General features: G+C 43.2%; 2 protein-coding genes and 1 pseudogene across 9 annotated transcripts in view; 1 reads left to right on the top strand and 2 right to left on the bottom strand.

The window, feature by feature from the left end:
• The window catches only part of FEZ1 (fasciculation and elongation protein zeta 1), a 140,101-nt gene that overhangs the window by 6,209 nt on the left and 108,276 nt on the right, over positions 1–25,616 (top strand). For all 5 annotated transcript variants that reach the window (XM_054525358.2, XM_063728262.1, XM_054525356.2 and 2 more), the window contains exon 2: positions 12,711–12,830. The gene's annotated coding sequence lies outside the window, so the exon portion shown is untranslated. The remainder of the gene's footprint in view (positions 1–12,710; positions 12,831–25,616) is intronic.
• EI24 (EI24 autophagy associated transmembrane protein) lies at positions 1,659–16,856 on the bottom strand. Of its 4 annotated transcripts, XM_024255375.3 has the most exons (12): positions 16,697–16,831; positions 16,096–16,182; positions 13,724–13,835; positions 10,880–11,025; positions 9,945–10,005; positions 8,685–8,751; positions 7,999–8,123; positions 7,197–7,316; positions 6,077–6,188; positions 4,977–5,088; positions 3,898–3,972; positions 1,659–2,802 (listed from the first exon to the last, which is right to left on the bottom strand). In XM_024255375.3, the coding sequence occupies exons 3-12, from the start codon at positions 13,763–13,765 to the stop codon at positions 2,640–2,642; spliced, it is 1,023 nt and encodes a 340-aa protein (XP_024111143.1). In that variant the 5' UTR covers positions 13,766–13,835; positions 16,096–16,182; positions 16,697–16,831; the 3' UTR covers positions 1,659–2,639. The 4 variants fall into 4 exon arrangements, with proteins under 4 accessions (XP_024111143.1, XP_003777963.1, XP_054381337.1 ...); XM_003777915.5 differs by lacking the exon at positions 16,096–16,182 and having other exon boundaries at positions 16,697–16,856; XM_054525362.2 differs by lacking the exon at positions 4,977–5,088 and having other exon boundaries at positions 16,697–16,830.
• LOC112135586 (U6 spliceosomal RNA) lies at positions 11,471–11,570 on the bottom strand (annotated as a pseudogene).

Here is a 25,616-nt window from a genome sequence, read left to right as displayed (position 1 = left end):
GCTACTAAAACTCTGGAGAGTCCTCACTTCCAGTCATTTAAACCTTTACACATTTTCTACAGCCAGGCACAGTGCTGGGGATGAAAATCACATATCTTCATCCACTCAACTTCCCTCACCCTTTTTTTCCGCCCCAGAACAGTCTCACTCTGTCACCCAGGCTGGTGTGCAGTGGTGCGATCTTGGCATACTGCAACCTCCACCTCCCAGGTTCAAATGATTCTCCTGCCTCAGCCTCCCGAGTAGCTGGGAATAGAGGTGTACACCACCATGCCCAGCTAATTTTTGTATTTTTAGTAGAGACAGGGTTTCACCATGTTGGCCAGGCTGGTCTTGGATTCCTGACCTCATGATCCACCCGCCTCGAGCCTCCCAAAGTGCTGGGATTACAGGCCTGAGCCACCATGCCCAGCTTACTTCACCCTTTTAAACCAAACTGAGATGTTTCTCTTTTTTTCCATAGTTTATGAGATGCTTCTAAATGGTACAGATATAAATTTCAGGAAGCAAAGATGTGACTGCTTAAATAACTAAGCCTACTTTAAAAACTTAGTTTTAAGAAACTAAGCTTAAATAAGGCAATCACTTATCACTTACAAGCTGATGAAATACTGAAGTCTTCTATAAACCACACCCATAGCAATCTGGAAGTAGTCTGCAGTACTATTGTTAAATGACCAGAGATGTCATAGGAGAATGTTGGAAGTAAACCTTACTTTAAACCATGTCTTTTACAATTTTTTCTGCCCAAGGTGGAAAGTGTTCACTTCCAAGATGCCCACCATTTAAAAACCCTCCTTCCATCAACCGCATAAACCTTAAAACTTGGTTTACAATTCCCAGCAACAATTTTTTTTAAACCTTTTTTTTTAACCTTTTTTTTTTTGAGATGGAGTTTTGCTCTTCTTGCCCAGGCTAGAGTGCAATGGCACGATCTCGGCTCACTGCAACCTCTGCCTCCTGGGTTCAAGCAATTCTCCTGCCTCAGCCTTCTGAGCAGCTGGGATTACAGGCATGTGCCACCACGCCTGGCTAATTTTTTGTATTTTTAGTAGAGACGAGATTTCACCGTGCTGGCCAGGCTGGTCTTGAACTCCTAACCTCAGGTGATCCACCCGCCCCAGCCTCCCAAAGTGCTGGGATTACAGGCTGAGCCACCATGCCCGGCCTAACCTCTTTTATAGTTAATAGAGACGGGGTTTTACTATGTTGCCCAGACTGGTCTCGAACTCCTGGACTCAAGTGATCCTCCTGCCTTGGCCCCTTCCAAAGTGCTGGAATCCCAGCCATCAGTTACCATGCCTGGCCCCAGCAACAATTTTTAATTCCATATTTTGTCTTGCACATAGTAAAGGTCTCTGTTAACCAGATGTTTAATGGCTTCCCTCGATTAATACTCAATACACCAATATCTAGGAGGGTCTTTCTCCCTTCATGAATATACAGTAGCGATATAAATATAGACTTCAGAACAAGTAATAATCTGAGTCTTCTATCAAATATAAATGTGATTATAATCATATAATCCAAGCTGTCTCAGGGAACATTTTTCAGGGCTGATTTCTCAAAACTGTAACTAAATTATCCAAGACAAAGTCTTATATTCCATGAATACATTTCTCGAGATCATGATTTGCAAATTCAACCATTAGACACTCTGTGGGAAACCAGCTCACGTTTAATTGTGACATTTTAAAATTGTACAAGTATTTTGACATCTGCCCCCCACATTTAGTCTCTCAAAATGACAGGAAAACAACCAATCACAGGTTTAATACATTTACCCCTTCAGTTCCTATGTGCAGCACCCAATATTCCTTTGAAATATGAAACAGACCTGGCAGTGGCCAACAGTAAATTTCTGCCCGCTGCCTCCCACCCCCAACGGAATTGAAAAGTTCAGGTTTAGTGTTGTTGCAGTGGCACTTGTCCAGAACTGGTACCTCCCCATAGTTGGGGGACTTTAAATGTACCAGTGAAAATAGCTTTTTCCCCTTCAAGGGGAAGAAAGAAAATCACTCCTCAAAACCCAGCAGATCTGGCTGTGAGGTCTTTCCTCCTATCTCATTTCTTCAGGCTTTTTTTTTTTTTTTTTGCAGTGGAGCAAGAGAGACCAAAACCTAACCTGAGTTACAAGAAACAAGACAGTAATGGCTATAAAGGGAGTGACCAGGAGCAACTGGGACACTCCTTTACCTCCCATATCCAATGTATGTGTTTCACAGAAAAACAACAAAATTAACAAATCCACAAAATACAACAGCTAGAATTACAAAATCCATTCATCCAAGGGTGGTAGAAGGCAGGATGGAAAGGTGGAAGGGTGAATGGCACAGGGAGAAAAACAGTGTTCCAATCAGTCCAGGCACAGGGACTGGCAAATGCTAGAAAATAGCTGCAGAAAAACCTGTGGTCCTTTCAGACTCACGGTGATGTTAAAAATCCACACACTGGTGTCAGGGAACATTCTGCCTTACGTGCACCAGAGACAAAAATTTCAATTCCTCAGAGAGAAGGGAGTACGCAGAGGGCCCTTGGCAGAGTGGGTCCTGCCTTCCCTGGCAGGGGGAGGTGAACAGGGAAAAGAGCTGCCACAGCCTTCTTCCAATCCCGCCCATCCCTTTTGGATGGCAGGCAACTCAGTGACCTGCAGCAGCCTTCAGTTTGGCAGGCGACGGATGCGGTGAAGGGAACTTCTCTGCAGAAGTGGAGCTGCTCAGGGCCGACTGCAGGTAGACTGTCTTGTGGAAGAGTCTGTTGCTTAAGAAGACCACCAAGGAGAAGAGGCGCAACTGGAAGAGACTAAAAGGCAAGAAACCCAACTTGTTAGCTCCCCAGTTACTCAGAATTATTTCCGTTGTTTGACAACTTGACATTAAATTTAAAACTACACAGGGGAAGACAAGACAAATGAAACTTGATCAAGGAAATACAGATATTAGATACATGGATGGAACAGGTAACTAAAGAATACATTGGAGCCAGGCGTGGTGCCTTATACCTGTAATCCCAGCACTTTGGGAGGCTGAAGCAGGTGGATCACTTGAGAAAAAAATTAGCAGGGCATGATAGCATGCGCCTGCAATCCCAGCTACCCAGGAGGCTGAGGCAGGAGAATCGCTTGAACCTGGTAGGCGGAGGTTGCAGTGAGCCGAGATCACGCCACTGCACTCCAGCTTGGGTGACAGAGCGAGACTCTGTCTCAAAAAAAAAAGAATGCATTGGGCCCTGCTGCTGCCATGAATGTAATGCAGTCACCAGCGTTGAAGTATTGTGGCTCTTACAGGAAATAGTTATATTTTAGATTAACTTTGATTTGAGAAGTACTTTTCTATGGCTGACTTCGGGGTACAGACTTCAAGCTATGTCTGAAGGTATCATATGCTATCTGTGGTTGCAGGAAGAGTTTCAAAAGAAAGTCAAATATTCCTCTTAAGATAAACAGTGAGCTCTGCTATATAGCAAGAGCATACAAAAACCCAAAGCAGACCTAAGTCTCTAATACAAGTATCCACACTGACTTAACCAAAATTGATCAAAGATTAATTGAGCTTTTCTTTGAAGTGATAAAACTTTTAGAATGCTATTATTATTGCTAAAAACTCATTTTAAAGTATATTTTACTACTGTTATCAATAAACTCATGTGGCCAGGTCATACAGCCCTCTACTTGAATATGTATGATGGGATCAGTTTTGGAAATATATATATACTTATGTGCATATATGCATGGAGAAAAGTTTGGGTTATATCCCAGAAGTGTTTCTCTCTCATTAAACCTTATATTAAGATTTTCCTACAATGTAAGAATTTTTTTTTTAAAGCCTCACTGACATAACTGGTGTTACAGCCCCAATCCTTTACACAGCAAAAATTTCATCACTGGCTAATACTTACTACGCTTTGCCAGGGGTCTTTGCTTCATTGGCGCTGATAATGAATAAAGGAAAGAGGATAGAGAAAAGGCAGCCACTGTTTAAAAAAAAAAAGAAATAATTAGTCACCTTCATAACAGACATGACTTTGAAGAAATTAGAAGCTCCAAGTTCTTTTGCTTCCAGTGTAAACATGGCTTGATGAAACCTCAATATTTCAAACCTTTTTTTTTTTTTGAGACGGAGTCGCGTTCTTGTTGCCCAGGCTGGAGTACAGCGGCAAGATCTCAACTCACTGCAACCTCCGCCTCCTGTGTTCAAGCGATTCTCCTGCCTCAGCCTCCCAAGTAGCTGAGATTACAGGTGTGTGCCACCACGCCCAGCTAATTTTTGTATTTTCAATAGAGATGGGATTTCACCATGTTGGCCAGGCTGGTCTCGAACTCCTGACCTCAGGTGATCTGCCCACCTCAGCCTCCCAAAGTGCTGGAATTACAGGCGTGAGCTGTGGCACCCAGCCCATCAAACACATCTTTCAAAAAGAACAGAAGATTTTTCTAAGCACTGGGCATGTTTAACATTGCTGCAGGGCTGGGCATGGTAGCTCACATCTATAATCCGAGCACTTTGGGAGGCCAAGGTGGGTGGATTACTCAATGTCAGGAGTTTAAGACCAGCCTGGCCAACACAGTAAAACCCTATCTCTACTAAAAACACAAAAATTATCCAGGCGTGATGGTGGGCGCCTGTAATCCCAGCTACTTGGGAGGCTGAGGCAGGAGAATCAGTTAAACCCAGGAGGCGGAGGTTGTAGTGAGCTGAGATTACGCCACCGTACTCCAGCCTGGGTGACAGAGTGAGACTCTGTCTCAAAAAAAAAAAAAAAGAATAATTGCTCCAGGAGGCAACAGAGAAAAAGAATATGGGATATAGGGACATTCAGACTAGATCTTCATGCTAACAAATGCAGAAATACCCTGCAGGTCTCCTGATGGACAAATGACGATGTAGAATGCAAAACAGAACCAAGCAAACAAAAGGCACTGACTTCATGAATTTTTATTTTTACTAGTCTCCTTCAAATCCCTCTAGCCAAATTACCTGATAATATATGAGGACTGCATTGCTGTGAGAAAAGCCAAGGGCAAACCAAACCCAAAGTAGTAAGGCCAATTCCTTTCTATGTTAGACAATCGCTGGTGCATTTCAATTCCTAAAACAAGAAAGCCAATACAATTAGATATTATATTTCCTTTTAGTCAAGTGACTAAGTAACTATGGTAGACAAACCATGAGTTTTAGGTACAGATTTTATTATTATTATTATTTGAGATGGAGTCTTGCTTTGATGCCCAGGCGGGAGTGCAGTGGTGCAATCTCAGCTCACTGCAACCTCCACCTCCCAGTTTCAAGCGATTCTCCCACCTCAGCCTCCCAAGTAGCTGGGATTACAGGCACCTGCCACCTCGCCCGGCTGATTTTTGTATTTTTAGTAGAGACAGGGTTTCACCATATTGGCCAGGCTGGTCTTGAACTCCTGACCTCAGGCGATCCACCCACCTCAGCCTCCCAAAGTGCTGGGATTACAGGTGTGAGCCACCGCACCCAGCCTAGGTACAGATTTAGAACAGAGCTACAGCATATAAATTAGAAGTGTACAGATCTGATATAAAGCATGCAAAGTTTCTTAGAATTCCATAATCGTAATTTCAAAGCTGACAGGCTAAGTGAATTAAGAATTTCAGCACCAGCATCCTTTGTCAGGATTAGTCTGGAACTAAGCAAGATAGCAAATCAAAAGGATGCCATCCTGTAAGTATCAGTTAACCTCTTTCAACCACACACACCCTGGTAAATATCTGAAGGTCTTTCTAAAACACCCCCAAAAGGATCCAGATGCTGACATCAATTTGATTTCTCTAATTTAGAGCAACTCATGCTCATTTATGCCATCTTACAACCCAGTCAGAGATATACCACGTTAAGCACCAAAAAGATAATGCCATACTACCACATCCCCCAGCCTCAAAGTTGAGAGTTAAACCCACTAAGCCGAAGGTAAGCTCCCTCTTGCCAATGAGGCTGCTTCCCTCAAAGGATTGTTTGCCAAGAGCCTGACTATGAGTAGTTTAAGAAGTCTGCTTAGCAGTAGCATTTCCAAACTGGGCCTCCATTTTCTGGATTTCTTTAGACGGACTTACCTTTATTGAACCAACGATATTCAAAGCAGTACAGTGAGTAGAGAAGGGACATATGCAGGAGACTAACCAGCTGACCGACAAGATGGATGGGAAAGAGACTCACAAACATTCCCTGAAGAACAAATATGGAAAATCTTAATCCCAAAGCCTCGGAAACCTAGCACCATTCACCTGCCACTCTCCGATCACTGTCTGAGATAGCTTCCTAGCTGCTTCTTAAGTTTCTAAAAGGCTGAGTGCAGGGTGGGCACAGTGACTCATTCCTGTAATCCCAACAGTTTGGGAGGATGAGGCGGGAGGATCTCTCGAGGCCAGGAGTTAAAGACCAGACTGGGCAACATACTGAGACCCTGTCTCTACAACAAAATTTTTAAAATGAGCATGATGGCATGTGCCTGTAGTCCCAGCTACTCAGGAGGCTAAGACAGGAGGACTGCTTGAGCCCAGAGTTTGAGGCTACAGTGAGGTATGATTGTGCCACTGCACTCCAGCCTAGGTGACAAAATAAGACCCTGTCTTTTTATTTATTTATTTATTTTGAGACAGTTTTGCTCTTGTCGCCCAGGCTGGAGTGCAATGGCGCGACCTCGGCTCACTACAATCTCTGCCTCCTGGGTTCAAGCGATTCTCCTGCCTCAGCCTCCTGAGTAGCTGGGATTACAAGCATGTTGCCACCACGCACAGCTAATTTTTGTATTTTTAGTAGACGGAGTTTCACCATGTTGGCCAGGGCTGGTCTCAAACGCCTGACCTTAGGTGATCCGCCCACCTCGGCCTCCCAAAGTGCTGGGATCACAGGCATGAACTACCGCGCCCAGCCGACCCTGTCTCTTTAAAAAAAAAAAAAAAAAATTAGGCATAACTATATAAAGAAAAAAACAGTTTCCACCTGGCAGGACTGGAGAATAACCAGAGTAGCAGAAAAAAGCAGGTAAATTCATGTTTCTTATAATTTTATAATCTAATTTTAAAATTCTCACTTCTGTGGGGAACAAAAAGATTTAAAAATCATTACCTCCCACCAGCATATATTTAATACTCTGTCTTTGTGAAGCTCCCTCTAGTGAAACAGTTTTTCTTTTTAATAAAGCTGCCCATATGCCCAGAAGGTCAGTCTCACCTGAATGAGGAAAAGAGCCTGCAGCAAAAGGTTGAAGAGCATGTCAGCAATTATTTTGCTGACACTAGGGAATGGGTGAGGCTTCCTCCCTGATACCTCAAATGCCAGGTCAGCTATATCCTGTAACAGAGAAAGTATACCAAAACATGAATTAAATGGCCTTGATATACATCCCCAAAGCTAAGGCCGCTGGTCTGCCACTAGAGCTGCCAGTTAAGAAAAGGTTTATTTAAAAATAATCTGGGCATGATGGCATGTGCCTATAGTCCCAGCTACTCAGGAGGCTAAGGTAGGAGGATTGCTGCCTTATGCAGTGGCTCACGCCTATAATCCCAGCAATTTGGGAGGCCAAGGCAGGCAGATCAGGAGGTCAGGAGTTTGAGACCAGCCTGGCCAACATGGTGAAACCCTGTCACTAATAAAAATACAAAAAAAATTAGCCAGGCATGGTGGCGTGTGCCTGTAGTCCCAGCTACTTGGAAGGCTACGGCAGGAGAATTGCTTGAACCCGGAGGCAGAGGTTGCAGTGCACTCCAGCCTGGGCGACAGAGTGAGACTCTGTCTCAAAAAAAAAAAAAAAAAAAAGAAAGAAAGAAAAGGCACTAGACACCTGCCAATGAGATGCTGAGACAATAATTCCATTCCATAAGAACACAAAGATCAGCTACTGGCTACCTGGCCAAGAAACATGAATGCTGAAAAACAGGTCCCCCTACATGCCCACTAACTTCACAGGCTGAAACTTGTTACCTGTCAGTCAATCATGCTGCGGGACCCAGACTCCATTCTGCCCTGGACCTACCTGAAACCAAATGGCATTCACCACTTTGCTAAGCACAAACAAGGGGAGCACCCAAAGAGCACTGAAAACTGACGTGAGGAAGAATTCCAGCCATGACCAAACATCTCCATGTAGTGATGGGTCACCTAAGAAAGAGGAAACGAGTTACTAGAAATGGAGAAATGAAAATCCAGAAGACCAAATGCAGAACCCCCATCTCGTGACTATTCTCTGTCTCCTCCTGGATCTTTCTAGTTCTTGCCAGCACATCACTATACCTATCTCAAAGAGTCTAATTCATAATAGACACACCACATTCTGGCCACAATTCCAATTCAAAGAAACCATAGATATGTGCTGCTTGACACAAACCTGCTTACATGATGGTAACGAGATGCCACAGTGATTACCAGTACACTATTTGCAGGATACCATCTGGGTTTAAATCTCAGCTTTGCCTCTTACTAGTGGTTTAACCTTGGTAACTTGCATTTCCTCATTCATAAAATGGATAGAATAAGTACCCATTCTTAAAGGGCCTCTAGGAGAATAACGAACTATAAATTTTTAAAAAGAATAAAACAACAAAAAAGAAAATAAACAGCGAAAGCTCCTGGTACACAGGGAAATGTTCAGTAAACTGAGGGAGACTGAAACATCATCTCCCACTCTGTCCCCAACAGACAAGGAGCAGGGTATACACTTACCGATAATTCGGGCTGTTACTGACTGAAGCACAGGAATAAATACTCGATAAAACAAGAGGAGACTGAACTAAAGGAAAGAAGCAACAAGGCAAACATCAAAATCCAGTCTTTAAAACAGGAGCTTCAATTTTTAGTGTAATGATTTTATAGATGGGAGTGACTTTTATAAATCAGGAGGCCTAGGCCGGGCGCGGTGGCTCATGTGCGGTGGTTCACTTTGGGAGGCCGAGGCAGGCAGATCACTTGAGGTCAGGAGTTTGAGACCAGCCTGGCCAAGATGGTGAAACCCCGTTTCTACTAAAAATACAACAATTGGTCGGGTGTGGTGGTGCACGCCTGTAATCTCAGCTACTGGGAAGGCTGAGGCAGGAGAATCGCTTGAACCCGGGAGGCAGAGGTTGCAGTGAGCCAAGATCACGCCACTGCACTCCAGCCTGAGCAACAAAGCAAGACTCCATCTCAAATAAATACATAAATAAATAAATAAAATAAACCAGGGGGCCTGAAAAAGCATCAAACTGGATCCATTTCTATTTCCCAACACTCCAATTGAGAGATAGAAACTTGATACTGCCTATAAAACAATGAAACTTTTGGGGGCATACAGGAACATTTCAAATAGTATTCAGGCCAAAATACAGGCATGTACTAAGTACACAGGAATACATATTAATTAAATTTAAAGCTAACATCTGAAAACATCTGTGAATTGTTTAGATTAAGATGTGATGAATTACTCTAAATTCTAAGTCAAAGGAAATATTTATCCATTCTTCAAAGTACCCAAATTTCAGTTAAGCCTGCACTGGGATTCTCAGTAAATGGTAGGCAATCTTTTCTGCTATGGGTTTCAATGCAAATTAATTCTTGTTGATCACTATAAGCAGAAGCAGGGAGAACCTTGTTCTTGTCTAGCCATATCTGCCCTTCCCCTGATTCCCCATAGTTGCTCTTAGCATTTTAAAATGTCTAGACAGTGTCAAGAGAAACTGCTACCTCTAATACTTGTGAATGAGTCATTTTATAAACAAAATTCAAGTGTATATTCAGGGCTAACTGTGACGTTTGCTCACATATAAGTGTGCCTTCCTGAGTGGGAATAAAATCTCTGCAGATGCACAGACTCCTGAGTTACATTCCTAAGTGTACATCAGCAGATGAAAACTATTTGTCTCAGTGTTTCAAGAAAACAGTTCATAGCTATCAACCCAGCAACAATCTGAAGATGCTTATAAGGCACCTGGAATTTAAAGAACTTACCCAGAACACTCCACCATTCCAAGCACAACACTGGAAAATTCTACTGACAATACGTGGCTCACTGGAAAAGATCACATGTATTTAGTTTATAAAGCCTACGTTATTTCCTAATTGTCATTCAGTAGTTCATTTTATATCTTATCTTTTGTGGGTACTATTTTTCAGTGCCTCATGTTCTCCCAATGTTCTAATGTCAGTCAATGAGAAAAGACTAAAAAAATGGTCAAGCGCAGTGGCTCACGGCTGTAATCCTAACACTTTGGGAGGCCGAGGTAGGCAATCAACTGAGGTTAGGAGTTCAAGACCAGCCTGGACAACATGGGAAAACCCTGTCTCCACTAAAGAATACAAAAAATTAGCCAGGCGTGGTGGTGCACACCTGTACTTCCAGCCAGCCGGGACGCTGAGGCAGAAGAATTGCTTGGACCTGGGAGGCAGAGACTTTAGTAAGCCGAGATTGCACCACAGCAATCTTGGGTGACAGCTTGGTGACAGGGCAAGACTCCATCTCAAAAAAAATATATATATATACATATATATATATATATACACACACACATATATATTTCTGGGGAACCAGCTTTTAAAAGAAAAATAATTTATTTTCTAAAGTCTGATGTTGGAAAAGATTAAGAGAAAGTGTGGGGCCAGGGTTCTTCTATTAATACATAAATCCACACAGACTTCCCTAGAAGTATCTATCAAACCAAATAACATTTTGTGATTCTCTATTCAGCTTTCTGATTTAACACCATGACATTTTTAGCAAGGATTATTGTTAGACCCTAGTTTAAGTCAGTGTTGTGGGGGGGAAATCACTTGCAACATTTTTCTGGGAAAAAGCACAAAAGAAATAAAATGGTACTGAAACATCAAGTCACTATGTAAGGTCTTCCCTCCCTTGGACATTTTGATATCAGGCATGCACTCCTTACCTCTCTTGCTTCCGCTCTATACTCTGGGCTCTTCTCTGTGCCAAGACACTACTTGCCCTTCTTCGACGCTGCTCCTCTCTCTTTTGCTGGATTCGAGCATCTAGCTTTGAGATGGTACAAATACCCCAGATGGAGTCTTTGATTCCCTATAGAAAAGGATATCATTATTATTATTATTATTATTTGAAACAGGGTCTTGCTTTGTCACCCAGGCTACAGTGCAGTGACTCAATCATAGCTCACTGCAGCCTCCAACTCCTGGGTTCAAATGATCCTCCTGCCTCAGCCTCCCAAAGAGCTATGAATACAGATGTGCGCCACTACACCTGGCTTTTAAATTTTTCTTCTGTAGCGATGGAGATCTCACCATGTTGATCAGGCTGGTTTCATACTCCTGGCCTCAAGCAATCCTCCTGCCTAAGCCTCCCAAAGGCTAAGAATTCACTCATGCATCCATCTCCCACCCACGTACTGAGTATCTTCAATAAGCTATATATTGTCATATAGAAATGCTCAAGAAGCTTATAACTTAGTAGGAAAAGCACACAAGTAAACCAAAAAATTACATTAAAGGTTTTTTTAAAAAAGTTTTAAAATATGCAACATTTCATGAATTTGTGTGTCATGCACAGGAGCCATGGTAATCTCTGTATTGTTCCAATTTTAGTACATGTGCTGCAGAAGCAAGCACACATAGTTTAATAAGTGCCACAACAGATGTATGGCCCAAGTAGAGTGTTAGCACTGGGGCATTCAACTTCATGAGAAGGCAGAAAAAGTTATTCTGGAAGCAATGGCCAAGCTGGATTTAAGAATGGATAGCATTCTCGCCTACTGTTATCAGACAAAATGAATTTTAGAAATAATAGCTGGAATACAGAGAAATGGGCAAGTTGATGTATTATCTGTTGACAGGAGCATAAATTGGCACGGTGTGACTTTGATTTTTTTTTGTCTGAGTAATTTTTACTCTTAATTTTGCTTTTAACTCAGGAAACTCCAACTATCTAAGATAGTTAAGTTCAAATGGCTGAGGGCCTAGTACATGCTAGGATGATAGGATCCCCACCTCTAAGACATCTACAGTCCAGTGGGGCAGACAAACACGTAAATAGCACACTGTAGAACCAACACAGGGTTGAATTTTTTTTTTTTTTTAAACAGAGTCTTGCGCTGTCACCCAGGCTGGAGTGTGGTGGCATGATCTCGGCTCATTGCAACCTCTACCTCCCAGGTTCAAACGATTCTCCTGCCTCAGCCTCCTGAGTAGCTGGGATTATAGGCATGTGCACCATGCCTGGCTAAATTTTTTTTGTATTTTTAGTAGAGAGGGGATTTGCTGTGTTAGCCAGGCTGAGAGGGTTGAAATTTTACAGCACATGAATGGCAAGACAACAAGGTAAAGATGTTAAAAGTAGATCACATGTTGCTGGGCACGGTGGCTCATGCCTGTAATCCTAGCACTTTGGGAGGCTAAGGTGGGCAGATCACCTGAGGTCAGGAGTTCAAGACCAGCCTGCCTAACATGGTGAAACCCCGTCTCTACTAAAAATATAAAAATTAGCCAGACATGGTGGTGTGTGCTTGTAATCCCAGCTACCTGGGAGGCTGAGGCAGGAGAATCGCTGGAACCCAAGAAGTGGAGGTTGCAGTGAGCCGAGATTGCACCACTGCACTCCAGCCTGGGCAGCACAGTGAGACTCTGTCCAAAAAAAAAAAAAAAAAAGAGTAGATCATATGCATAAAGTCTTTTTAGACCTTCTAAGATACTCCTTCAGTCCTCCCTCTTTTACTCAAAAGTAATAACCTTTTTACTTTCTTGCCCTGCTAGAGTGCACTGGTACCATCATAGTTCACTGCTGCTTCATACTCCTGGACTCAAGCAATCCTCCCTCCTTGGTCTCCCAAAGTGCTGAGATTACAGGTGTGAGCCACCTCCCTGGCCATAAAGGTAACCTTTTAAACTCTTCCACTAAAGAAAGAACCTCCCCACTCCAAGAATTGGCCTCTCTCATGCTAGTGGAAATATAAGAGGGGGTTACAAGTGGGACATTATTAGGCTTCAGACATACATTAAAAGTAGCAGACTTTTCTGCTATTGGTAATTTGGATGACTGGGTCCTAACCAGATCTTTATAGGGCATTTTCCTAGAGTATCCTCCTCACATGCACAGCTTGTAGAATGGGGAGGAAAAAGGTTCTGGCTGGGTGCAGTGGCTCACGCCTATAATCCCGGCACTTTGGGAGGACAAGGCAGGCAGATCACTTGAGCCCAGGAGTTTGAGACCAGCCTGGGCAACATGCCAAAACCTCATCTCTACTTTTAAAAGAAAAATTTTTAAATAAATGAAAAATTGGAGAAAAAAAAAGTTCTCTAAATCTGAATTAATTAGTTTAGGTGATAGTACTGAACCAATGTTCATTTCTTAGTTGACAAATGTACCACGGTTATATGTTAACATTAAGGGAAGCTGATGAAGGACATATGGGAACTCTCTGTACTACCTTTTAACTTTTCTGTAAATCTAAACACATTCCAAAATAAAAAGTTAAAAAAAAAAAAAAAAAAGCTCTGAAGCCAAGATGACCAGGGTCCCAATACTGGAGACACCCACTGAAGAGGTCTTCCAAGCACCTGCAAAACTGTCTGCAAGATGTAGAACAATACCTATCTCTTGAGTAGTGTGGTCTAGAATAACAACCTGTGTCTAAAGAACCCAAGAAATATGATAAAAGTTCCAAAAACCCTAAAGGATTTCCTAGATGGTTCCTTCAGCAAAAAAAAAAAAAAAAAAAAAAAAAAAAAGGCCAAGAGATGAATTCCTATAAATAAGATGTACTCACTCTGGCAAGGTCCTGGAGAAAGGTTTTGACACTGTCAGCCATCTCTTCACCACCAAACTATCAACTACACACAGGAGAGAGAAGTGTCCCCAAATCTCTCATCATGAAGGATCTGGAAACAGATGGAACATAATGGAGGCAAATATTTATTTTAAAGATAAGTTACTTCATGCACATTTCCGCATGATGACCTCACATACTTGTAGCTCTAATAAGATAGCAGTAGATTCTAGCACTAAGAGTGAATCAAGTGAAGCTATTCCTGTACAGCTGAAACCTAAAATCCCTAATTTTTGTCTAAACCACTCACCATCCTTTCATTTTTACAAGGGGTTTTACATTTTACACCCTCTCATTTTTACATTTTACATTTTTACAATGTGCTCTTGACCAGTAACCTCCTCTGAGCCCCAATGCCCCTAACTATCCCTCCTACACATTCTAAGCACTTTTGAGGGTTTGGAGATGGATGATAATTACATTTCAATATCTTCTTAAGCAATTTTTATGTTTGCTGGATACCTTCAAATACTTGAATGAAAATACAAGAGCAAGATAAAAGTTCTTACAAAAATTACTAAATACATGCTTCAGTCATACAGAGCCCTCGGGCACACAGTAAAGTTTAAGGTATGACATGAAATTGCGTACCAAAACCTCCAAATAGGTCTTTTTTATTTTATTTTATTTTATTTTTTGAGACAGAATCTCGCTCTTGTTGCCCAGGCTGGAGTGCAACACTGGGCTTGGCTCACTGCAACCTCCATGTCCCGGGTTCAAGCGATTCTCTTGCCTCAGCCTCCCGAGTAGCTGAGATTACAGGCACCCGCCACCACGCCCAGCGAATTTTGTGTATTTTTAGTAGAGATGGGGTTTCGCCATGTTGGCCAGGCTGATCCCATACTCCTGATCTCAGGTGATCCATCCATCTCAGCCTCCCAAAGTGCTAGGATTACAGGCATGAGCCACCACGCCCGGCTGGTCTTTTCTGTTTTCTAACTTTAAATATATACAGATATAATTTTAATAAACATGCAATAAATAGTGGATTTTAAACTAGGCCTCAAAAAAGTTCATATGTATAAAGTCTTTAAAACAGTAAGGCTTTCCCATTTTATTTCTCAGGTGAATGGGATATCTAGTTTCAAAAATTAAGAACTTGAGAGTTCATGTGTATAAATACTTTTAATATACTATTGTCTCATTTAATCTATGGTGACTTCTAAGATGAATAGAAAACCCACTTTCAGGCATTTTTTAAGAACCTGATATTCTAAAGTTCTCAACACTCACTAAATCAAGTTGCAGTATTCTCAGTTTAAGAGGTATGACCATAATACAAAGACAGAATTTCACAAGCAACTTGTACAAACCTTAAATTTCAAAATTATAAGCACACTTTCCCCGACCTTTAACCACTTCACCAAACTGCTCCTCATTGACCCAACTGGACTAATGCCATTCAGAACTGGAAGAGCAGGGGATATGGCAGTAGGAAGGCAATTTGCTCAACACTGTATATACCCTCTGCTCCTTAGGTCAAATCCTACACAGATAGGCTCACTTCGGATAGAAGTCTCTAGGGTAAGAAACTTCTGTTAATACTCCCACTGTTTCCTCCTAAAAACAAACACCTCAGAGTTCCAGTCACGTAGGTACAGCCATACAGACATGTTCTCAGGGTTGAAGGGAGGGCAGCTGAGCTAGATAACTAGCAAAGGCTCAGTGATATGCACGACACTAGTTTGTAAAGACTCACAGATCCACTCCCTTAACCTGCCACTTGCTCATCTATAAATTAAGGGTACTAAACTTCTTCATAGGTTTCTTGCATCTAATAGGGCACAACAGCATGAAAAAAACTTAAAATTCTATATCAACACAACCCCACTAAAGTGAGCCAGCTTGGAGGTTTAAGGAAGCCCATTACTTGGCCTGGATTTCTCACAGGGAACTGACAGGGAACCTGAAACATTCTGTCTCAGTCCACAACAGCTGTGTCATTTGATCCCTGGCCAGCTAACACCTGGTTTCTGCATGTACCAAGTGGCAGGACACCTCCTAAGAGTGACCTATGAAGGATAAATCACTTCACTTTTATACTTAGATCCTAACATCCTTCCTACAGGAATATTTGGTGAATTACTGACAAATAGCTGAGGCATGGGGAAAAATAACCTGCCACAATTTGAGAACACACACACAGACTGAATGACACGGGGAATCCTACAGCTGAGCTAGAGAGATGAAGATGCATCTGGTTCATTTAACAGGTGAGAGAACCCAGTCTCAGAAGTTAAATGACTTGCCCAGACTGCCAGCAAATGAATGGCAGCTACAGTGAACCTCAGAACCCGGTGTCCTAACGTTACCTCGGTCGAGACTTGTTTTTACTTGAGCTTTGCAATGAAGATTTTTGTTTTAACACGAGCATCCCATGGACAAATAACCTCTCAAACCTGGAAATACAAATGCCATTAAATTCCTAACACTCATTAGAAGCTAATAAGCATCTGCTGAGACACACTTTTATTTCTAAGTCACTAAACCCAAGTCTCGGCAAGCAGGAAGCTGTCGTAGCCCACTCCAGGTACAGGGAAGGTAAACATCCTCACTTCCCACGGGGCTCCACGGGCTGCCTCTGAGTCCATGGGTCCATTCAGGCCCATCTCCCCACAGCTCCTAGGCAATTCGGCAGAAAACTGGTCTCCCTAGGCACAACTGTGCACGAGGTGCGGATCACGCACACTCCGGGTCACACAGTGAGCTAAAGATAGCTGCGCCGCACCTGGGGCAGCCTCGCCCGGGAATGTGCCCGGCCCCGTCCCGCTCCCTCCGGCCCCTTCCCACAAGGGGTCCTCGCCGGTAGCCCCACCAACCCATGCTCGGGCCCTGCCTGCCCTCCAGGCCCCTGCCACTCAGAATGGGCGGCGCGGCGGCCCCGAGGCCTGGCTCGGCTGAGCCCGCACCTACCCGCTGCTCCCCCGCCACGGCTCCGGCCCGGCCCCTCGCCCACCGCCGGCCCGCTCTGCCGGGGCGCTTCCAGGGCCCGGGCCGCTGCGCCAGCACTGGGCATGCCCGGGCCGCACGGGGCCGCTGGGAAGTCGGGCGGGCGCGAAGAACCAGCCGGCACGATGAGGCGGGGCCCAGAGCCGAAGGGGTGGGCCGCGCGGAGCGACGGAGACTGGGAAATGTAGTCAGTCCGGGGTCCCGCCTCGCGCTGCGTTCGGTGTCGCCCGGCTCCCAACTCCGCGGAGAGGACCCCTCACCCCTCCCCGTCGCCTCCTCCCCGATGCGGTTCTCACAGATCTCTCCTCCTGTTCTTTGCCCTCCCCCATTGACTCCACAACGCTGCTTGCGTTTCTAAAATCCTGTGAAATTAGTAACAGGATGCCTTTAATTCCAGCACTTTGGGAGGCCAAGGCAGGCAGATCACGAGGTCAGGAGTTCAAGACCAGCCTGGACAACATGGTGAAACCCCATCTCTACTAAAAAAACAAAAATTAGCCAGGTGTGGTGGTACATGCCTGTGGTCCCAGCTACTCAGGAGGCTGAGGCAGGAGAATTACTTGAACTCAGGAGATGAAGGTTGCAGTGAGCCGAGATCACACCACTGCACTCCTGCCTGGGCGACTGAGCAAGACTCAGTCTCAAATAATAATAATAATAAATTTAAAAAATAAAATGAAATAAAATAAGTGGCTGGGCACGGTGGCTCATGCGTGTAACCTCAGCACTTTGGGAAGCTGAGGCGGGCAGATCACTTGAGGCCACCCTGGCCAAGATGGTGAAATCCCGTCTCTACTAAAAATACAAAAAATTAGCTGGGCATGATGGCAGACGCAGACGCCTGTGGTCCCAGCTATTCGGTCGGCTAAGGAATGAGAATCACTTCAACTCAGGAGGCAGAGGTTGCGGTGAGCCGAGATCGCACTAGTGCACTCCAGCCTGGGTGACACAGCTAGACTGTCTCAAAAAATAAAATAAAACAAAAAAAACAATATAGAATAGAATAAGGAATCCATCTACTAAAGCTTAGAAATCTTGTTACAAAGAGACCTAAGTGGTTTAATGATAAACTGATTATTGTGCTATTAATTACAATAATAGCTCTTCCTCCAAGCTCTATTCTTTCTGAAGAGTGTCAATTTAGAAAAGATTTTAGAAAGAATTTAGTAGGTATGAGTTTATTCTGGCTTAGTTCATGGGAGGAAATCTTTTTTTTTTTTTTTTTTTGGGACGGAGTCTGTCTTTGTCGCCCAGGCTGGAGTGCAGTGGCGCGATCTCGGCTCACTGCAAGCTCCGCCTCCTGGGTTCACGCCATTCTCCTGCCTCAGCCTTCCGAGTAGCTGGGACTACAGGCACCTGCCACCACGCATGGCTAATTTTTTTGTATTTTTAGTAGAGACGGGGTTTCACTGTGTTAGCCAGGATGGTCTCGATCTCCTGACCTCGTGGTCCACCCACCTACAGCCTCCCAAAGTGCTGGGATTACAGGCGTGAGCCACTGCGCCTGGCCAGGAGGAAATCTTTTAAATCTCAACATGTATAACCACATTTAAAATAAAAACCAATAATAATTAATACCTTGCATTTTTAAAGAGCTCTCACATGCTTATGTATGATTAGATGCTATTTGTGGACAAGTAGAGAATATTATTTTCCAAATTTCACAAATGAGGAAGTTTGTGGCAGAGCACTTCGAGAAGACATGATCTCCAGTTAAGCTATGAACCTTAGTTTCTTTTTTTTTTTTTTTCATTTGAGACAGAGTCTCTCTATCTTGGCTCACTGCAAGCTCCGCCTCCCAGGTTCACACCATTCTCCTGTCTCAGCCTCCCGAGTAGCTGGGACTACAGGTGCCCACCACCATGCCCGGCTAATTTTTTGTATTTTTAGTAGAGATGGGGTTTCACCATGTTAGCCAGGATGGTCTTGATCTTCTGACCTCGTGATCCACCCGCCTTGGCCTCCCAGAGTGCTGGGATTACAGGTGTGAGCCACCACGCGCGGCCCGAACCTTAGTTTCTTTAACACAGGCTGCTGAAATAAATGGTATATATATGAAGGTGTTTTCTAACTGTATGGATATATGATTTAGTGAAATGATAACAATGCTAGATCTAGTGATAGCGACAGGAGACAGCCAAATGCCTAGGCAGATAGTGGCGGGTCCCCAGTGAAACCCCACCTCCAAGCCAAAAACAGTTTAAAGCTCGAAAGCCAAGCTACAGTTTAAGTCCTCAGACCAGATTGAGAACTTGTCTTCCTGTCTGGCATGTTTTCCTCTGATTGATCCCCACCCTTCACCTATTTTACATATACCTACCCTTTCCTGATTGGTTTTCTACACTGTTGTGCCCACCTTTGAGTGGTGTCTTTGCTTTAACATTTCTTGCATAGTCACAAACCAATCTGCACATACTCCCCATCCTGTGCCTATAAAGACCCCAGACTTAGTCAGTAGAGTGGGAAACGGCCTGACTTTGGGGAAGATGACCTGCCCTTCCTGTCCCTTCTCCCACTCCCCTCACTGCTGAGACTTGTTTTCATCACTCAAAAAAATTCTCTGCCCTCAACATCCTTCTTTGTATTTTTTTTTTTTTTTTTTTCTGAGACAGAGTCTTGCTCTGTCACCCAGGCTGGAGTGCAATGGTGCAATCTCAGCTCACTGCAACCTGCGCCTCCTGGGTTCAAGCAGTTCTCCTGCCTCAGTCTCCTAAGTAGCTGGGATTATAGGCACCCGCCACCACGCCCAGCTAAGTTTTTGTATTTTTAGTAGAGATGGGGTTTCACCATGTTGGCCAGGCTGATCTCAAACTCCTGACCTCAGGTGATCCACCCACCTCAGGCTCCCAAAGTGCTGGGATTACTGGCGTGAGCCACTGCACCTGGCCTGCCATCCTTCAATCCTCCATATGACCTCATTCTTCTTGGACACCAGACAAGAGCTTGGGACCCACCAAGTACAGGTACCCAGAAAGGCTGTCACACTGGTCCTTTGCCCCCACCAGCGGAAGGCAGCTGCCCCACATGACAAGGCAAGGGGCCAACAGAGCTACTAACACACTGCTGTTTGTGGATGATGAAACTAAAAGAGCACTGTAACACCCGCTCTGAGGCTTCAGGGTCTTGGACACCTTCACCTGGGCACTGCAGTGTTCCTCTTGAGGCGACATGCCTGGTCTGGCTGCAGGCCCCATACAGAGCTTGCTCCTGTGCCAGTGCCCAGAGTGGCCGGCTGGATCTTGAACTTGCTCACTCATGTGCTCCCTCCCGCAAGTGGTTGAGTGTGGTGGGCCTGGTAGACAAGGCGCCCCCTTCCATGAGTTTGTCAAAGAGGCCAAGAAAAATCCTGCAGCATTAGGGGCCAGATCTCCTAGCTTCCAGCCTTGGAATCTTCTAGGAGAGAGAGGTACTATGATTTATTAAGCATCTACTATACCAAGCCTTTTATATTTATTATTTCAACAACCATTTACGCGTTGTAATTAAAAATTATCACTATTTTTTTGTTTTTGTTTTTGAGACAGGGTCTCACTCTGACACTCAGGCTGGAATGCAGTGGCATGATCATGGCTCACTGAAGCCTTGACCTCCTGGGCCTAAGCAATCCTCTTGCCTCAGCCTCCTGAGTAGCTATTGTAGCTGATTTTTTAAAAAATTCCATGCCTTCCTATTAAGAAAAAAAAACTCCAACCAGGTTTATCTAATGCCCAATTCCACACCCTTTCCTTTACCATATTTGTGTTCCATTATGGATCACAAAAGTCTTCTCATTTAAATTTAGGTTGTGTATTGTCATTATTAAAGTAGTGCTGCTCTTTGTTTTGCCTGTGGTTGCTGAAAGAAAAGAATGAAAGTGTTGGCCAGTATGGTGGCTCATGCCTGTAATCCCAGCACTTTGGGAGGCAGAGGCGGGTGGATCACCTGAGGTCAGAAGTTTGAGACCAGCCTGAACAACATGGTGAAACCCTGTCTCTTCTAAAAATACAAAAATTAGCCTGGTGTGATTGTGCACACCTGTAGTCCCAGCTACTCAGGAGGCTGATGCAGGAGAATCACTTGAACCTGGGAGGTGGAGGTTGCAGTGAGCTGAGATTGTGCCACTGCACTTCAGCCTGGGCACTAGAGTGAGACTCTGTCTCAAAAAAAAAAAAAAAAAAAATTGCCATTCCTCTTGGGTCTTACAGATGCAACTCCCTGCTGGGAATCCAAGCCCTCTTTTTGCCAGGAAAGGTAAAATCATCTGGGGATAGAACCTAAAAATGTACAGGTTAATAGAATTATGAAATGTAAGATGTTTAAACAGGGTTTATGTAACATAGTTGTAATCTCTTTACCTAAATGTCTTATGAAAATGGGTATTGTATCTAGCTGGAGGATGTTTCCCCTGCCTAGTACTATAAAACCAAAGGCATGTAAAGCTGCTCTTTTGAAAAGTGTTAGTTGGACATGTTAATGGGAAATAGTAAAATCACCTGAGCCCACAGGTGTAGTATCGGGTAGTATCGGGTAGAAGCTAGAGTACTAGTTGGGACAAATCATCCCCTTCATAGCCCTTTGTGGAGTGTTTATTGGGGATAATGGCAAAAAACAAAACAAAACAAAAAACCCTTATAAGTACTTCCCAATGACAACTACTGGACTAGAGAATTTCCACTTGAGGTGCATTTACTGCCTTGCTATGAAATGTTAACTGAAGCTACCCCTGTGCTAATTGAAATAATGATGCCCAAAAGAGTTCCATGATAAAATAAAATCTTGCCACCTGGGGATACAAGGAGGAGATACTCATAAGCAGGGAGCCTCTTTCTCCCTAGGACTAATTCTAACTATGTATGTGAGGAGCTGCTAAATTCTGCAGTGCCTGATAAACAGCTTTCTTGAGCTATTTGGCTTACGAAGGGCATTTCCAAGGTAAACAAACATCTTGTTTGAAACTCCTGACCTCAAGTGATCTGACCGCCTTATCCTCCTAAAGTGCTGGGATTACAGGCATGAGCCACCACACCTGGCCAGGAACAGCAGATTTGATAAGGCTTCTCAAACAGTCCTATGATTCTGCAGGAGGAAAATTCATGTAAAAGGGGACCTCTTAACCCCCAAATTTCCCATGACCTGGGTAATAGGCATCTTCAGTGGGAGGATATCCCAGTTATCATAAAGCCAGTCATTGCTCACATATGAAGCATATTATTCAATAACTGCTTCATCTGGGGTGCTTCACTTGGTATTTTATAGGGAGAGCTGGGTAGTCCCCTTCACAGGGCAAACAGACCTTACAGTGGCATTTATCTGGTCCACTAGCTGATCATTCTTTCAGGAATAACCTCCTGTGCATTTGGATTACATATACTTATCAGTGATTGTTCAATAGTGAGCTGTGGGCTCTGCATTAACCCAAACAAGCTCTTCAATTCTGTAGCATTTAAAATTAAGGATTTTGTCCATAAATTGTTTATTTTTACAATTCACTGTAGTAAAGATTTTTTAAGAAGCTGATGATACCAATCTACAAAATGGAACCATTCCTTTACATTATACCCTCTGGGTTTGTTTTGTTTTTTGTTTTGAGATGGAGTCTTGCTCTGTCGCCAGGCTGGAGTGCAGTGGCACGATCTTGGCTCACTGCAACCTCCACCTCCCAGGTTCAAGTGATTCTCCTGCCTCAGCCTCCCAAGTAGCTGGGTCTACAGGCACCCACCACCACGCCCAGCTAATTTTTGTATTTTTAGTAGAGACGAGGTTTCACCATAATGGCCAGGCTAGTCTTGAATTCCTGACCTTGTGATCCGCCCACCTCGGCCTCCCAAAGTGCTGGGATTACAGATGTGAGCCACCGTGCCCGGCCTATCCTCTGGTTTTAATAGTTACTTGGTTTTGCCTTTCACTCACATCGACTATCTTCTTGGAAGCCACAGGTCTTAGAGATAAACTTCTTTCCCTGTCTTAATTTTTTTTTTTTTTTTTTGAGACGGAGTCTCGCTCTTTTGCCCAGGCTGGAGTGCAGTGGCGCCATCTCGGCTCACTGCAACCTCTGCCTCCCGGGTTCAAGCGATTCTCCTGCCTCAGCCTCCCAAGTAGCTGGGACTACAGGCGTGTGCCACCAGGCCTGGCTAATTTTTTGTATTTTTAGTAGAGAGGGGGTTTCACCATGTTAGCCAGGATGATCTCGCTCTCCTGACCTTGTGATCCGCATGCCTCAGCCTCCCAAAGTGCTGAGATTACAGGTGTGAGCCACCGCGCCCAGACCTTAATTGTTTTTTTAACCATTACTTTTACTTGTATACTTTTTCATTCAGCTTAAAGTGACTCTTCAATTGTTTCTTAACTAGAAAGAAACAAGCTTTTTGTTTTTTGCAAAATCCTTATCTTTGTGTTTTATAAACTTCACCAAAAACATTTTTTATGCTCCATTTTAATTTAATAACCCAAATTTCCTATGGAAAAAAAAATTGAGGTTTTAACATAATATGACTTAAACATTTTAAATTACTGGAGACAGTTTTGAGGTTAAATTTAACAAATTAATTTTACCAAAGATTACCAAGATCATGTGAATTAAAAGTATCTGAGCTAATTTTTACTAATCTGATAAGCATTTCTTTTCTTTTAAGTCAATTGATTAGCTCTTTTATATAGTTTGGTAGTGATAAAAGAAAAACTTTAGCAGAAATAAATTTAAAGGAGTTTAATTGAGCAAGGAATGATTTGTGAATCGGGCAGCCTCCTGAGCCAGAGTAGGCTCTGAGACTTCAGTGCAGCCACATGGTGGAAGAAGATTTAAGGACAGAAAAAGGAAAGTGACATGCAAAAAACGAAAGTGAGGTACAGACAGCTGGATTGGTTATAGGTTGGAGTTTGCCTTATTTGAACACAGTTCAAACAGTTGGCTACATTTGATTGGCCAAAACCTTGTGATTGGCACAAGTGTAGGCTACGGTCTGTTTACACCTCCACTTGTTATAGTTCACGATGTACAGAGAAACCTTTAGGTTGAACTTAAAATATATAAGGAGGCAGCTTTAGGCTAAACTTTTTTTTCTTCTTGTCATACTTTAGTATGCATAGGCTAATCTTGATTTAACAATTCCCCACTTTTGGTCATCTTCTCAATTTTGAGAGATTGACCAAAACTTTAGTCATTGATGTCACTAATACCATCATAAGTGTACTTATTTGGTCTTAAAACCCACTGGGAAACAGTAGAACAGCAGGTTTTGTAAGGTAGGAACAAAGACTGAGTAGAGGGTACCTCCTTATGCCTGAACATCCTGTTTATAGGAGAAAAATAAAACCTGGTCTGGTCTAGAACCTGTGTTTTCTTAAAGTCTTAGTTTGATTATGTCACATTTAGCATGAGTAACTCCATTTTGGTTTGGTCTGGTCCACTGGGGCCTAGTTCATGAGCTCAGTCCAAAACAGTGGCCTCCCATAATGTTGTTTTAAAATTCCCCCCTTTCAGTCAGGTTCTTACTTAGGTGAGGGTGTGACCAAAACTTAGGGCCTTAGCACCGCTCTCAGGTACCATCATTTTGCGTTTCCGGTCTCAGCATATCATTTATAGGTTACAGTGTCCTCATGGTCACACATTTCTTTCAGCTCTTGAAATTGCAGTTGAAGAGAGACCATTTGACATTCTAGAGATGGCTGCATGCAAACACTTAAAATCTCTGAGAGAATACAGCACACCAGGGAGACTACTATTATGACTATCAGGAGGATAACACCAAGAGTGTGGAGTATGCTCCTTACCAAGGGTCTCCATAAACCAAACCACGTAAAACTAAATAGATCAAAGAATGAGTTAGATAAAGAGTCTACTCACGTAACTAAGCAGTCTCTTAATTAATCCCCTGCAACTGAATCTCTATAATGTACATTTGATGTATTTCTCCATAGACCACAAGTGCCAGCAGCTGCACAGATACTTCTGTTTAGCCAGTAAGTAATCTAGAGCAATACTATTATTTAGCATAACTTTCACAAGAGAATTTAAAGTTTGTTGTGTAACCATGGCCTTTACAGCAGAATCTGCTATAGAGCCTATCATGAGGGATACATTTCTAATCATTGCCTCTTTTACTCCAAACCATCGAAAAAAGGACCTAACAAATGATGTCCTTCTAGAAGAGTGAAGGCCTCCTGGCAATATTCTCTTTAACCCATGATGTGGGTTAAGAGGAGTGAACCAATGTTCTGTTTGTGGCTGATTGTGAGGCAATGTATGTATCATTAAAGTTTCTCAGCCTACATTGGGCCTTCATCTTTCATCTATCAAAATGTAAGGTCATCCATGTATAAGGCTGGCTACAAAATCCCTCACAAATAAAAGTATACCCCATATGTACACAGAACAGACCCGCTTTTCACCTCTGTTGTCTACAGAGGCATAAGCAAAGGAAAAAATATTCAAAGATAAATATTCTACGATCTCATGATAGTAGAGAAGTCTTGATTCATGATCTTGTGAAAAGCTGTCCACATCGAGGATGCTATCTTCTTAGGAGAAACTTCCCTGGTTAGCTTTTCCTTAAGGGTTCCAATGGGTGTACAGTTCCAAGAGTGTAGAGGGCCCCTTCTTGGTTGTGAGATTGTGAACCCAAAGTTCAAGGTCCCAAAGTTTTGCTACAGTGTAGATGGCAAGGGCAGTGTTTCTCTGATGTTCTCAGAAGATCCAATCTTCAGATTCTAGATTATGAAGGGGTTGATTGTACTCAGTCAGTGAACCATAAAAAGCTTTCTTTACCTTGTCAAAATACACTATGGCATAATAATCTACTATCATAACATTAGCTCTCTTGCATAGGAAAGCTTTTATGCAACTAGAAAACATGAACTGAAAATGACAATTGGCCAGGTGTGATGGCTCACACCTGTAATCCCAGCA

This window comes from Pongo abelii, chromosome 9, assembly GCF_028885655.2.
Source record: "Pongo abelii isolate AG06213 chromosome 9, NHGRI_mPonAbe1-v2.0_pri, whole genome shotgun sequence".
In the NCBI taxonomy this organism is placed as follows: domain Eukaryota; kingdom Metazoa; phylum Chordata; class Mammalia; order Primates; family Hominidae; genus Pongo; species Pongo abelii.
The sequence above is the reverse complement of the archived record's forward strand: the minus strand, read 5'-3'. Positions and strand labels throughout refer to the sequence as shown.

Bases quoted from the DNA above. Each gene is read 5' to 3' on its own strand.
- EI24 (XM_003777915.5), bottom strand. From the start codon at position 13,765: ATGGCTGACAGTGTCAAAACCTTTCTCCAGGACCTTGCCAGA. The intron at 8,124-8,684 runs GTAAGTGTATAC...CCTCTTTCTTAG, and splicing joins AGTAACAGCCCGAATTATCG to GTGACCCATCACTACATGGA. The intron at 3,973-4,976 runs GTAATTTGGCTA...TTTTTTAAACAG, and splicing joins CAGTCCTCATATATTATCAG to TGGCTGCCTTTTCTCTATCC.